The following is a 14,837-nucleotide window of genomic DNA, read 5'->3' as shown; positions in this document are numbered from 1 at the left end:
CCTTCCATCTTCAATGTTATAATGTTTTCCCCAAAATTCACCAATTTTGATGTGTTTTTTTTTTTAAAGTGCACTTTGATATGACAGCTGTCACAATACAATTTAACAAAATTGTTTTAAATGAAGTTTACTGGAGTGGGTTGCCATTTCCTTCTCCACGGGATCTTCCCGACTCAGGGATCGAACCCAGGTCTCCCACATTAAAGGCAGATTCTTTAACCTCTGAGCCACCAGGGAAGCTAAATGAAGTTAAAGACAAAACTGATAAAACTTTTTGGCCCACTATTTTGGCAAGGAGTGTGTGTATTGGAGACAGATAAAAGGTCTCAAAGAGAAAAGGAGCATGAGACATTGAAGAAGTGTATATTCAAGTAGGGTTCCAGCACAAAGCATAGTGTCTGCATATAATAGGTGCTCAGTAAATATTAGTGGAAGGGAGGATAGGACTGAAAATTAGCCTGTGTAATCACTGTTGCTAGATTATTTATTTTATAATCAAAGGATCAACTCCAAGGCTTAAAAACTTAAATAATTACTGATGAAGCATTTATCATGCATGAGACAGTATTTTAAATGTGTTATCTATGTTAATTTATTTAATCTTTAGGTATGTACTGTTATTACTCAGTTTTGCAGATGAAAATTAAGTCACAGGTAATTTGAATACTAGACTTCCCAGGTGGCTCAGTGGTAAAGAATCGGCCTGCTGCTGCAGGAGACACAAGAGATGTGGTTTCAATCCTTGGGTCGGACAGATCCCCTGGAGAAGGAAATGGCAACCCATTCCAGTATTCTTGCCTTGGAAATTCCATGGATAGTGGAGACTGGCAGGCTACAGTCTACAGGATCAAAAAGAGTCGGACACAACTGAACAACTGAGCATGCACGTAGGCACAAATTGAGTAAGTTCCCTAAGGTCAAGTAGTAAGTGAATTAGAAACTAGGATTAGAAGTTGGACGGTCTAGTCCTAGAGTTTATGTTCTTGTCCATTATGCTGTAATTCTTACTGTTGCTTAAAGTATAAACAATACCTTTCTCAAATTTACATTCCAGGGCTTCCATAATATAATGCCTGTCACTACAGCTGTGTCCTGCTGTTACCCATGTAAATAAATCCTTGTTCCAATTTCACTGATTCCTCAATAGTTGCCCATTCCTAGTATGTCTCTCCCTGTTTGAAATTTCACTTGTGCATCTTCCCATGTAGAAGACTATTACAATTTTATCCATCCTTCCAGACCCAGCTCAGATCCATAAATAATGCCTTCCTTGACCATCCAGACTGATGAGCTGGTCCATTCTTGAACTTGTGTAGTACTTTCTCTGTAATACTAATGTGTTAATTTTGACAGATTAATCATTTAGTTTCTTGCATTGTGTTGTTATGAAAATCATTTTGATTACTGTTTAAATTTTCTCATTTAGTATTGTTTATCATTAAGTAAATGATAAGATTCTTGATGTTAGGGATCCTATCTGAGACTTCAGTTGATCCCGGTACCCTGCATACAGTAGATGCACTGCAAATATGTTGATCTGATTGTTTCTGTGGCTTAGCTATTGTAAATAATGCTGCAGTGAACATGGAGGTGCAGACTCTCTTCCAGCTAGCAATTTTATTTTCTTTGGATGTATACCCAGCAATGAAATTACTGGATTATATGGTGGTTATACTTTTAATTTCTTAAGGAGCTTCCATGCTTTCTGTAGTGTCTCTATCAGTTTGCATTTCCACCAATAGTACACAAGGATTCTCTCTTCTCCACATTCTCACCAACATTTATTATTTGTTTTCTTTTTTGATGATAGCCATTCTGACAGGTGTGATGATATCTTTGTGGTTTTGATTTGCATTTCCGTGATGATTGGTGATGTTGAGCATTTTTTCATGTACCTGTTGGCCATCTTATGTCTTCTTTGGAAAAATATCTTTTCAGGTCCTCTACCCACTTTTAAATGTGGTTGTTTATTTTTTGATGTTGAGCTATATGAGTTCTTTGTATATTTTGTATATTTACCCCTTGGTGGATATATCATTTGCAAGATCTTCTCCCAGTAGGCAGCCTTTTTGTTTTGTTGATAGTTTCTTTTGCTGGGCAAAGTCTTTTTAGTTTGATGTAGTTCTATTTGTTTATTTTCACTTTTGTTTCTCTTGGCTAAAGAGCCGTATCCAAAGGAATATTGTTAAGGCTGATGTCAAAGAGTATATTACCTATGTTTTCTTTTAGTTTTATGGCTTTAGATCTTATATTCAAGTATTTTTATCTATTTTGAGTTTTTGTATATGGTATAAGAAAGTAGTCCAGTTTGATTCTTTTGCATGTAGCTGTCCAGTTTTCCCAACACCATTTATTGGAGAGCTGTCTTTTCCCCATTCCCTTTGCTATAGGTTAATTGTCCATACAAGTGTGGGTTTTTTTCTGAGTTCTGCGTTCTGTTCCATTGATCTATGTGTCTGTTTTTGTATGAGTGCTATACTGTTATAATTACGGTAGCTTTGTAGTATAATTTGGCATCACAGAGTATATTATGGGGTAGTTTTTAAATAGTGATCTAATCAATCACCTTATTAGTAATCAGTTTGTTCATATTTTCTATTTTTTATGATTTAGTGTTGGTAGGATGTATGTGGCTAGGACTTTATTCATTTATTCTGAGTTGTCCAATTTATTAGAATATACTTATTCATAGTAGTCTGTTATGCTCCTTTGTATTTCTGTTTTATCAGTTGTAATATCTATAAATTATATTTTAATAATTGGGAGTATAATAAAGTTTGATCTTTTTTCTAGATTTAAATAAGTCTCTTGAGTGGTGTTTTCTCACCGATGGAGAATTACTTTCAAGCAGAAGCTTACAACCTGGACAAGGTGTTAGATGAATTTGAACAAAACGAAGGTGAGGATTTAGTTTGGTGACACTATTTGAATGTATTTATGATACAGAAAATGTGGGATTATAAGAGGATGCAGTACTAAAACAGAGAAGGTTGGGTCCAATGCCTTATTGATGATAGTATTATATATTAATATTCAGAGGAAGAACTAACATTCTTTTAGCCCTATGTGCCAGATACTACGGAGAAGGCAATGGCACCCAACTCCAGTATTCTTGCCTGGAAAGTTCCATGGATGGAGAAGCCTGGTAGGCTGCAGTCCATGGAGTCACTCAAGTCGGACACGACTGAGTGACTTCACTTTTGCTTTTCACTTTCATGCATTGGAGAAGGAAATGGCAACCCACTCCAATGTTCTTGCCTGGAGAATCCCAGGGACGGGGGAGCCTGGTGGGCTGCCATCTATGGGGTCGCACAGAGTCGGACACAACTGAAGTGACTTAGCAGCAGCCAGATACTAAGCTAACCCATAACCCTAGGCTAACTCCTGATTCATGTAAATTTGAAACTTATTATTTTGGGATTTTATTAGATGTATGTAGATGGGCTTTATAAATATAAAGTGGAAAGTGTATTATCCTTTCAGTTTGGATCATTTATACAAGTATCTTCTCACTCTCTTCTCTGGTTTCTTCCCTGCTTGTATCACAGTTTTTTGTCATCTACACAAATGTTACACTTAATCATGTGAATACTGTCTCTAGAACACCACTGACTCTCATTAATAAAATTATAGTTCTTTACCTCGGTCTCTTTGCAACTTTTGTAGGTTCTAGTAGAATATTTTCTATATAGTTGATTTGCAAAATATTTCTGTTGAGTCAGTAAAAATTGTTGCTTTAGTTGAAATATTATGTTTGCTTACCAAAAATAACTCCTTTAAAAGGAGAATGATTTCAGAAGCCACATTTTTTGCAACTGTGCTGATCATTTGTTTTGAACTTTTTCTTTTTTTTAATTTGTGGTTGCTCTGGGTCTTCATTGCTGTGTGTGGGCCTTCTTTAGTTGTGGCGAACAGAAGCTACTCTTCACTGCAGTGGCTTCTCTTGTTGAGGAGCACAGGCTCTATGCACGTGAGCTTCAGTAGTTTTCGCATGCAGGCTCTGTACTTATGGCTCATGGGCCCAGTCTCTCTGCAGCATGTGGAATGCTCCTGGACCAAGAATTGAATTCATGCTCCCTACATTGGCAAGCAGACTCCCGTCTACTGTACCATGAGGGAAGTCCTGTTTTGAACTGTTTTTTAAAAATCTCTGTTGTTGCTGTTTAGTCATTCAGTCGTGTCTGACTCTTTGTGACCCCATGGACTGTAGCATGCCTGGCTTCACTTGTCTCCTGGAGTTTCCTCAAATTCATGTCCATTATGTTGGTGATGCCATCCAACCATCTCATCCTCTGTCACCCCATTCTCCACCTGTCCTCAGTCTTTCCCAGCATCAGGGTCTTTTCCAATGAGTTGTCTCTTTGCATCAGGTAGCCAAAGTATTGGAGCTTCAGCTTTGGTGTCAGTGAGTATTCAAGGTTGATTTCCTTTAGGATTGACTGGTTTTATTTATCTCCTTGCTGTCCAAGGGACTTTCAAGAGTCTTTTCCAGCATCACAATTCAAAAGCATCAATTCTTCAGTGATCAGCCTTCTTTATGATCTAACTTTCACATCCATACATGACTACTGGAAAAACCATAGCTCTGAGTATCTGTACCTTTGTCGGCAAAGTTATATCTCTGCTTTTTAAGTTTTAAATGCTGTCTAGGTTTGTCACAGCTTTTCTCCCAAGGAACAAGTGTCTTTTTTATGGCTGCACTGAACTGTGGCTGCAGTGATTTTAGAACCCAAGAAAATAAAATCTGCCCCTGTTTCTATTTTTTCCCCATCTATTTGCCATAAAATGATGGGACTAGATGCCGTGATCTTAGTTTTTTGAATGTTGAGTTTTAAGGCAGCTTTTTCAGTCCTCTCTTTCACCCTTATCGAGAGGCTCTTTAGTTCCTCTTAACTTTCTTGTCATTAGAGTGATATCATCTGCATATCTGAGGTTATTGATATTTCTCCTAGGAATCTTGATTCCAGCTTGTGATTCATTCAGCCTGGCATTTTGCATGATGCGCTCTGTATAGACGTTAACTAAGCAGGGTGATAATGTACAGACTTGACGTACTCCTTTCCCGATTTTGAACCAGTCCATTGTTCTGTATCTGAATTAACTGCTGCTTCTTGACCCGCATCCAGGTATCTCAGGAGGCAGGTAAGGTGGTCGGTCTGGTATTCTCATCTCTTTAAGAATTTTCTACAGTTTGTTGTAATCCACACAGTCAAAGACTTATGTGTAGTCAATGAAGCAGAAGTAGATGTTTCTTTGGAATTCCCTTGCTTTCTCTGTGATCCAGTGGATGTTGGCAATTTAAACTCTGGTACAGCTGTGCATCTGGAATTTCTTGATTCACGTACTGCTGAAGCCTACCTTAAAGGATTTTGAGCATTATCTTTCTATTTCTAGTATGTGAAATGAGTGCAATTGTACAGTAGTTTGAACATTCTTTGGAATTGCTATTCTTTGGGATTGGAATGAAAACTGACCTTTTCCAGTCCTGTGACCACTGCTGAGTTTTCCAGGCAGTTTGCCGACATATTGAGTGCAGCACTTTCATAGCATCATCTTTTAGGATTTTAAATAGCTCTGTTGAATTCCATCACCTCACTAGCTTTGCTCATAGTTACACTTCCTAAGACCCATTTGACTTCACACTCCATGATGTCTGGCTCTAGATGAGTGACCTCCACCATCATGATTATTCTGATCATTATGATCTTTTTTGTATAGTTTTTCTGTGTATTCTTGCCATCTCTTAATCTCTTAAAGGAAGTACATGTTACCAAATCTCAAGTCTCTGCTAGCCCAAATTTGGGGAACTCAGGATTTAACATCTAGCAGTCAGAGTATATTAATCCCATTCTCCATGCAACCTGAATTTTTTTTATGGCTTTTGCAATCTGACCTTTCTAGCTTCTTTTCACTACCTTCTTACAGTAATTCTTTTTTCACCTCAAGCTGATTTACTTAATTGCTCTTTCAGATTCTTATGCTTAGGGCTGTACTTTTCCTTTTTTCTCTTTTATATATGTCCTGTTTCCAAGTTTATGTAAAATTGTCTTTGAAGCCCAGCACATATCCTCCTGCTTCCATGAATTCAAGTTTGCTGCATCAGCCTGTGAAATATCTTTGTACTAAATTTATTTTCTACTACTACATAGTAGTTTTCAAATACTTAATCTATCATATACTGCTAGTTAGATATTCATGTTTGCTGTATCTATTTCTTATTTTTCCAGCTAGATTATGTACTTTTTGGAAGCCAGAGCTATCATTTAATCTCATATTCCTCAACCTCAATGCTCTTACTGTGGTATCACTTAGCATGTTTTTATTGTGTACCTACTGCATATTTATCAGCATGTTTTTATCATGTTCCTATTACATATCAAGTGCTCTGCAAAGCTAGCACTAACACTGATGGGAAGAAATGGTTTCTGCCTGAAAATGTTAGGTAAATCATTGCATTTCAGTGTAATAAATGCTTTGATAGAGATATGAACAAAGTGCTAAGGAAACCTTAAAGATTAATGTTGCTACTAGAGGAAGGGGCTTCCCTGAGAGCAAATCGTATCTATGTAATTTCAGGGCTATGATTATCAGATTTACTCTAGGAAGAAAGCAGGAAAGGCAATAGTTGCAAAGTGCTTTGTTTCTTACTTCTCTAATTAGACATACACATAGCACTATAACTTGGGAAAGTAGCTATCATAGTTATGATCTATTAAAAAATAAACTTTAAATGAAATTTTGATTATTGATAGAGTATAAAAACGTTGATTTTATATGGCAAATGCAGAATTTCTGCCAAATTTCCTCAGTATAATTATGAACCTAAGAAATAATGTATTGTCACATGGTTATAAGCAGAATTTCACATACTGTAGGAAACTTTTAAACTTGTTATAGACAAATTTCAAATATATACAAAAGTAAATAGAATAATAGAATAGTATAATAAATTCCTGTGTACTCATTATACAACTTCAGTAGTGATTGACGTACTGCCATTTTTCATTTATATATCTTCATTTATTCCTTTCTCCCTGCTTCATTGTTTTTTTTTTTTTTTTAACAGATTTTTAAAGGTAAAATTTATACATTAATTGTATAGATCTTAAATGTACACTTTTGGCCAAGAGATATATCCATATAACCCACATCTTAGTCATAATGTAGATTATAGAACTTTCTGTCTCCACAGAAAATTCCTTTGTTTCTTTTCCACTCTATTACTATATCCTTATCACTGTTCGATTTGTTTTTCACTTTAGATTAGCCACTACCCCATACTGTGCTTAGCCTATCCAAGGCCTACCCGATTACTGCACTCCCCTGCTCAGCTCAAAGGACAGCCTGCCAATCACTTTAATTATGTTAACTAGATTGAGGTAGAATTCTTCCGTTGTTTGAAATGTTCTGAGATATTACCATTTCGTGATATATAATTCAGGGAACTGTCTTAAATGTTTTCTCTTATCCTTAGCTAAAAATCAGAAACTTCATATCCTAGGAATATTCTGTTTTCACATATCCTAGGTAGATTTTACTTTCAGAGAATATTTGCAAGTGTATTTCAATAACTTAGTCCTAGCCTTATCAGTGTTACCAACAAACTTACTGTAATTATTTATTTTTTCAGATGAAACCGTTTCTCCTATTTTATTGGATACAAAGTGGAATAAGATTCTAGATCCCTCTTCTCGTCAGCTGTCATTCAACTCTGCATTGACCAGTGTGAATGAACCTACAGTTTCTGAGTCACAGCCACAACTGAAAGTCTTCTCTCTGGCTCATTCAGCTCCTCCTGACTCAGAGGGAGAGGACCACTGTGCTAATGGACAAGACTGTAGTCTGAATCCAGAGATCAACACAATGTGGATTGATGAAAATGCGGTTACAGAAGACCAGTTAATTAAGAGGAACTGTAGTCGAGATGATCAATGCAGTACTGTTGAAGTGGGAGAGAAGAAATGTGGAAACCTAGCTTGTCTGCCAGATGAGAAGAACGTTCTTGTTGTAGCTGTCATGCATAACTGTGATAAAAGGACATTTCAAAGTGATTTGCAGGATTGTAATAATTATAATAGTCAGTCCCTCAAGACTGCTTTTAGCTGTTCACTGGATAATGAAAACAGACAAACTGATCAGTTTAGTTTTAGTATAAATGGGTCCACTGAAAAAGATATGAACTCAGAGAAACAAATGGATCCATTGAATAGACCAAATGCAGAGGGGGATTCTGATAAGTATATATGTACTACTTCTGATAATCTAGCCAGTGTTTGTTCCCCTTCGCAGTTACAGGATGATGAAAATATAGATAGAGACCCCTCCATGTCTGTGATTACAAGCTTAACACTAGATTCAGTAATCTCATCCCAGCGAACAGAGGAAGGTCCTGATGTAAAGCAAGAGGACTCAACCCCAGATGAGGTTCTCACTGGCAAAACCAGCTCTCCTAGGACAGACCTGGGGAGTCCAAACTCCTTTTCTCACTTGAGTGAGGAGATTTTGATGAAAAAAGAGCCATCAGAGGAGAGGACAACTGAAGAATCCACCCAGTCTGCTTTACCTTTACTTCTCAAAACTGACATGCCTAATGGGTCTGGCAGGGATGATAACTCTGAACAGGTTTCAGATTGTCTTGTGCCCAGTGAGGGTAAAGCTGATGACAAGGAAGGTTGTAAACATGAAGAAATTCTTGGCACTAAAGAATTTCTTAATATGACAGAGCATTTCTCTGAATCTCAGGAGATGACTAACTGGAAATTGACTAAACCAAACAAGATGAATGACAGCCAAGTAAAAAAAGATAATGAGAAGTTCCTGCAGATGAATCAGCCTGAAGACACCTGTGATGATAGTGGAGAGTGTGATAGAATGGCAGAAGCAGGTCTAGATTTAAAAGGAACTTGCATGAATGAAAGTGAAGGATGTGATTTCTCCACTGTTATGGATACACCAGCAGCAAATTCACTATCTAATTGTTGTGATTCCTATGGAATGCAGAGCCCAGTTGTTTGTTTTGTTCCAAAGACTTTACCCTCCAAAGAAGATTCAGTAACAGAAGAAAAGGAAATAGAGGAGAGCAAGTCAGAATGCTACTCAAATATTTATGAACAGAGAGGAAATGAAGCCACAGAAGGGAGTGGACTACTTTTAAACAGTACTGGTGACCTAACGAAGAAAAACTATTTACACAATTTCTGTAGCCAGGTTCCATCAGTGCTTGGGCAATCTTCCCCCAAGATAGTAGCAAACCTGCAATCTATCAGTGTTCCTTTTGGTGGTGCAAGACCCAAGCAACCTTCTAATCTTAAACTTCAAATTCCAAAGCCATTATCAGACCATTTACAAAATGACCTTCCTGCGAACAGTGGAAATACCGCTAAAAACAAAAATGATGTTCTTGGGAAAGCAAAATTAGGGGAAAACTCAGCAACCAATGTATGCAATGCCTCTTCGGGAAACATCTCTATTGCTGATACAAATGGGGACCATTTAGAAAGTTATGAATCTGGGATATCCAGTAGACCGTGCCTTGCATTAGCTCCAGAAAGCCCAGATAATGATCTCAGAGCTGGTCAGTTTGGAATTTCTGCTAGAAAGCCATTTACCACTCTGGGTGAAGTGGCTCCAGTGTGGGTACCAGATTCTCAGGCTCCAAACTGCATGAAATGTGAAGCCAGGTTTACATTCACCAAAAGGAGGCATCATTGCAGAGCATGTGGGAAGGTAAGTTGTGTGTGTCAGGAATCTGGCACGTGCATTTTACAACGCTCAATTAAAACTTAATAAAGGTAATATAAGGGAGCATGCTTAAGGCTGAGGTGAAATTACAAATAGCTTTTGAATATACAGTTCTAGTAAATTTCCAAATGAAAAATGGCCTCACTGATTCTTAGTGTTTATATAATTTTCTTGTTGTTGTGAAGATTTAAGCCGAATCAGTTTTCATGAAGAGATGGGAACTGCAGAAGTGGTAACTTTGAGTTCTATATTGATACTTGCTTAATGGAATAGCTTGAAATGAGGAAGTTATTCTTTTGAATAAGATTTTAAGAATTTAAGAAATGTTTATAATTGATTTTATATTTTTTAATTCTTGAGTAAATTGAATGTTATACTTGGAATCCATCCCAGTTTTTACTATAGAAATTTTGCCATTGTACTAGACATTCTGGAACTTTCTGTACACATATTTTTGTTTTTTCCCCCCATATAACTTTGACTCAAAAGACTTGGAAGCTGCAGATCCTTGTGACAGTGTAATGAGGATAATGATATTCCTTAGTTCTCCCAAAATTCTGTTAGCTAGTGACGCTAGTGACAATATACTAGTATTTCCTTAAGCAAGAACTATAAACAAGGAGGAAATAGGATTTTGTATTTTTTAAAGGAATGTAAGGTTTGGTGTCAGGTCTGGATTTGAACTTCAGCTTTATTACTGTTAACTATATAACTTTGTTAAGCTTTGCGTGCATGCTAAGCTACTTTCGTTGTGTCTGACTCTGTGTGAGCCTGTGGACTGTAGCCTGCCAGTCTCCTCTATCCATAGGATTCTCCAGGCAAGAATACTGGAGTGCGTTGCCATTTCCTTCTCCAGGGGATCTTCCCAACCCACGGATCAAACCCATGTCTCTTACATCTCCTGTATTGGCAGCAGGTTCTTTACCACTAGTGCCATGTGCCAAGTTTATCATAAGAAAACAAACCAAAAGATAACTTTCACTGGGCTGCTCTGAAGATTAAATGAAATTACATGTAGTAGTAAGTGCTCAGTAAATGACCTCTGTTTCTCTTCTTGCCTGATTTACTGGTCTGTCTGAATTAATTAGATTGCCATCAACTTCAAGGGACAGACTATCTGGCTCTCAGTGACTCAAACAAAAATAACATTTATTTCACATAACAAGAAGTCTGAAAATAGAGACTCTGCTGTATCTGGGTGTAGTCAGGGTTACTGAAGTTCTCTTGGTCTTCCCTTCATGGTCTCAATATAATGTGGCACAGCTTTAAGCATCAAGTCCAACCTGACGACTTCCTAAGTACAGAGAAGCTGTTCAGTGGCAAAAAAGCCTATTTCTCTTGCCACCCTCTCATCAGGAAGGAAAGAAACCCCAGCAACTTCTTTCAATTTATTGGCCACTTCTAGACCACAGGCCCAATTTAGACCAATGACTGACAACAGGGAACAGAATTGCCAGGATTGGCAAAGATCAATCGTGATTCACCTCCTGGGGCTGAGCCAGTATGGCAGCATTAGTTCCAGAAAGCTCAGATAATGAAAAGAATATTAAAAAATACAAAATCCCATTTCCTCCTTGTTTATAGTTCTCACTTAAAAAAAACCTAGTATATAATATATATTACTAGCTAACAGAATTTTGAGAGAACTAAGGAATATCAATTTTCCTTATAATGTCACAAGGATCAATAGCCTTCAACTCTTTTTTGAGTCATAGTTATATAGGGGGGAAAGACAAAAATATGTGTACAGAAGGTTCCAGAATATCTAGTACAATGGCAAAGGAAAAGGGGAAGAATGGTTCTTGGGTGGACATTCAACAAGGGCTACTATAAAGTCATAGAACAAATGAACCAAATAATGGGGAGCAGAAAGTTGTTAAAATTGTGACTGGTCTGTTAGTATCTGATTATTAAAATTTGAAGAAAATAATGTGTCTGATTCCTAAATATTTCGCAATCTGAAGTAAACCTGTGGTCAGTAGCCTAAACAGTTAGTTTTCTGTTAGGGGATTAGAGGCATCATTTTTTTTGTTTCTGTTCTGTGTTTTGCTTACTGTGTATAACACTTTGTGAAAATTTTGCTTTCTTAAGCAAATAATAAAAATGCTTTTGTTCCAGGCTAGCATATTCAGATGTAATGACTAAATAGGTAACTTAGGTGGATTCAGAAAGAAAATGGTGGCGTAAAAATGCACATAAGCTGAAAAATTACGTGGAATTTTTGCTGAGTGGAATTTGTAGAATTTATAAATTTATCATTCATATGGATTATGGATTCATATTCCATCTTTTTTTCTTTCCATCTTCATTTTCCTCAGGGATATTCTGAGGATTATTGAGATAATGTCTGTAAAAATCCTTGAGCGTCTCAGAAGAAAGGGGCTTATAAATGTGGGTATAGTTTTTCTAGACAGTAAATTAATCAAATGATACTTGGAAGATAGCTGGAAAAATACCCTAAGCAATGTGATTTTGTAAAATAGTGTTTACTGTCGAAAAAAGAAGTTTAGTTTGTACCATTCTAATATTTCTACTATCTAGTAATTTCCAATACTTTTTTAAACTTAATATCTATAGGCAATAAGTTTTCCTTACTGTAACAAGCATATATTAAGCATCTACTGTATGAAAGTTTATGGGCTAAGTGCTGGAGATTCGGAGATAGAATGTGTGACCCCATAGAGTTTATAATCAAAAGGATTGATTTCAGTGAGTGAGGAGTATCTGGATTTCCTGTAGTTTTGCAAAAATCCTAAAAAAAAATAGTGAACTGCTGATCTGAGTAGAAAATTGGACCATCACATACAATTTATAATACAGTATTTTAAGAGGCAGTTTTGTGTGTTTTATATTCATTCTCGTCTTGTAGAATGGGTGGTTAATTTTTTCCTCCTTAACAGATCAAGTATTAGAGGCTCAGAGAGGTCAAGGAATATATCCAAGGTCACACAGCTTGAAAGTGGTAGAGCCACCTTTGGAGGAAAAGCTAGGACTCTTTCCTTCCATCATAACTGCTTCTCCTAACATGTCTCCTCATTTATAATAGCAGTATGAACAAAATGCTTTAGAAACAGTACGATAGGGGAGCTTAATTTTTCCAAGAATGGAAGGAGGAGTCAGGAAAATTGTAATACAAAAAGCAACCATTTGGGCCTTCTCTGGTGGTCCAGTGGTTAAGACTCCTCTGTGTTTCTGCTGCAGGGGTCTTAGGCTCCACCCCTGGTGGAGGAACTAAGATCCCTCGTGCTAATCCCGCATGCTGCCCTGTGAGCATACCATACCCCCCACTTCTGCCCCCTGCTAAAAGATAAAATGACTATTTGGAGGAGATAAGAAAGTGGATATAATTTATGGATCAAAATTCTAAAGTATGTGAAGAGAATGGGATCACAGCAGAGCACAGGTGGAGAATTAGCAATAGGAAAAGGGAAATCATTTTACAGACAAATAGGCTGTGATAAAAATACACTTGAATATAGAAGGAGTTAATAGAAAATTGTGGGAAATTGTTTAGCAAAGCTTAGGGCATATATTCAGCTCTTGATGAGTAGTATTACAGATATTGTTACATTTATCTTGATATATTGTCATTAAGAAGAATATAATTATATTGAATTTAGGAAGGTATTAAAATATTGCAGTTTATTTCTATATTGTTACAGTGGACATCAAAACACCTGGATTCCATTCTTGTCTTCATTGTTAATTGGAAAACTATGTCATGCTCTAAAATGCTTAGCAAATGGGTTTTGTTTTATGATTTCATGCAATATTAATTCATATAATTGTTCCATATAGCAGCGTAATCTTTACTTTTCCTGTATGATAAGTGATAAATTACAGAATAGAAAGTATACAGAAGAGAGTTTCTTGCTGGTCCAGTGGTTAGGACTTGGGGCTTTCACTGCTGTGGCCCCAGGTTCAATCTCTGGTTGGGAAACTGAGATCCTGAGAGCTGTGCAGCAAGACCAAAAAAAAAAAAAGAGTACAGAGAGTTTCTTCCTTGAAAAGTTCTAATGATCACTGTTAATCTAATGAACTTAGCCCTTTAAGTTCAAATGATCATTGTTATTATATACCTATGTTTATTTCCTATGGAAAACACTGAATCTAGTAGATCATGGTTATTCATCCTCTGTCATGTTTCCATTTGCCATAAATATTTTGACCCCTTTTATTTGATTATTTGACTTGAAAGGCCTAAAGGAAACTATTGAGTTTAAGAGTACAGGAAAGAGTTTTTTGAAAGTGGAAAAGAATTTCTAAAAGAAAAAAAAGTTTTTTCTTTTATTTGGTCATTCACAAGGTTTTATCACACTTTATCCATTACCATCAGTGATGTGGCTCGTTGTTATTTACGAGATGCTAGCTGCCTGGAGAATCCCATGGATGGAGGAGCCTGGTAGGCTGCAGTCCATGGGGTCTCTAGGAGTCGGACATGACTGAGAGACTTTATTTTCACTTTTCACTTTCATGCACTGGAGAAGGAAATGGCCATCCACTCCAGTATTGTTGCCTGGAGAATGCCAGGGACGGGGAAGCCTGGTGGGCTGACGTCTATGGGGTCGCACAGAGTCGGACACTACTGAAGTGACTTAGCAGCAGCAGCAGCTGGTTAATGACTGTTCTATCTACTAAAATAGACATGAAAATAGCCTTTAAAAGTTCTTGAACTGATACTCACAATGTAGATACTGTGTATTTGTTTAGAACAGTGTGCAAGTTGAGAATAGCATTTTTTTTTTAACACTTCTACTATATACTAGGCTTATCTGGTCTAAACTAAGCATAGTTCTCTGAGATACAGTTAAAGAGGAGAAAAGTGCCTCAGAAAGTAAAGTTTATAAGCAAGAGTGCATGGATTTCAACACAGATTTTTCAGTTCCAAAGCCCCTTGCTCTTTTTACCACACAGGACATAGTAGCAAAATTTATCAGTATTTGGATTGCTTACTAGAAAGTAAGTGATTGTGATTGTCCTTGGGTGAACATCAGTTTTGGATAGTGGTAAAGGACTGGTGGAAACAGTGTCAGACTTTATTTTTTGGGGCTCCAAAATCACTGCAGATGGTGACTGCAGCCATGAAATTAAAAGAC

General features: G+C 37.0%; 1 protein-coding gene across 4 annotated transcripts in view; it reads left to right on the top strand.

Moving 5' to 3' along the window:
* Window positions 1-14,837, top strand: part of ZFYVE9 (zinc finger FYVE-type containing 9) — a 182,476-nt gene that overhangs the window by 83,613 nt on the left and 84,026 nt on the right. For all 4 annotated transcript variants that reach the window (XM_027537254.1, XM_027537257.1, XM_027537256.1 and 1 more), the window contains exons 3-4: window positions 2,794-2,899; window positions 7,631-9,726. In XM_027537254.1, coding sequence (XP_027393055.1) covers window positions 2,830-2,899; window positions 7,631-9,726 — 2,166 coding nt within the window. In that variant the 5' untranslated portion in view covers window positions 2,794-2,829. The remainder of the gene's footprint in view (window positions 1-2,793; window positions 2,900-7,630; window positions 9,727-14,837) is intronic.

Source organism: Bos indicus x Bos taurus, chromosome 3 (assembly GCF_003369695.1).
Source record: "Bos indicus x Bos taurus breed Angus x Brahman F1 hybrid chromosome 3, Bos_hybrid_MaternalHap_v2.0, whole genome shotgun sequence".
NCBI lineage: Eukaryota > Metazoa > Chordata > Mammalia > Artiodactyla > Bovidae > Bos > Bos indicus x Bos taurus.
This window is presented reverse-complemented; position numbering and strand designations above follow the sequence as displayed.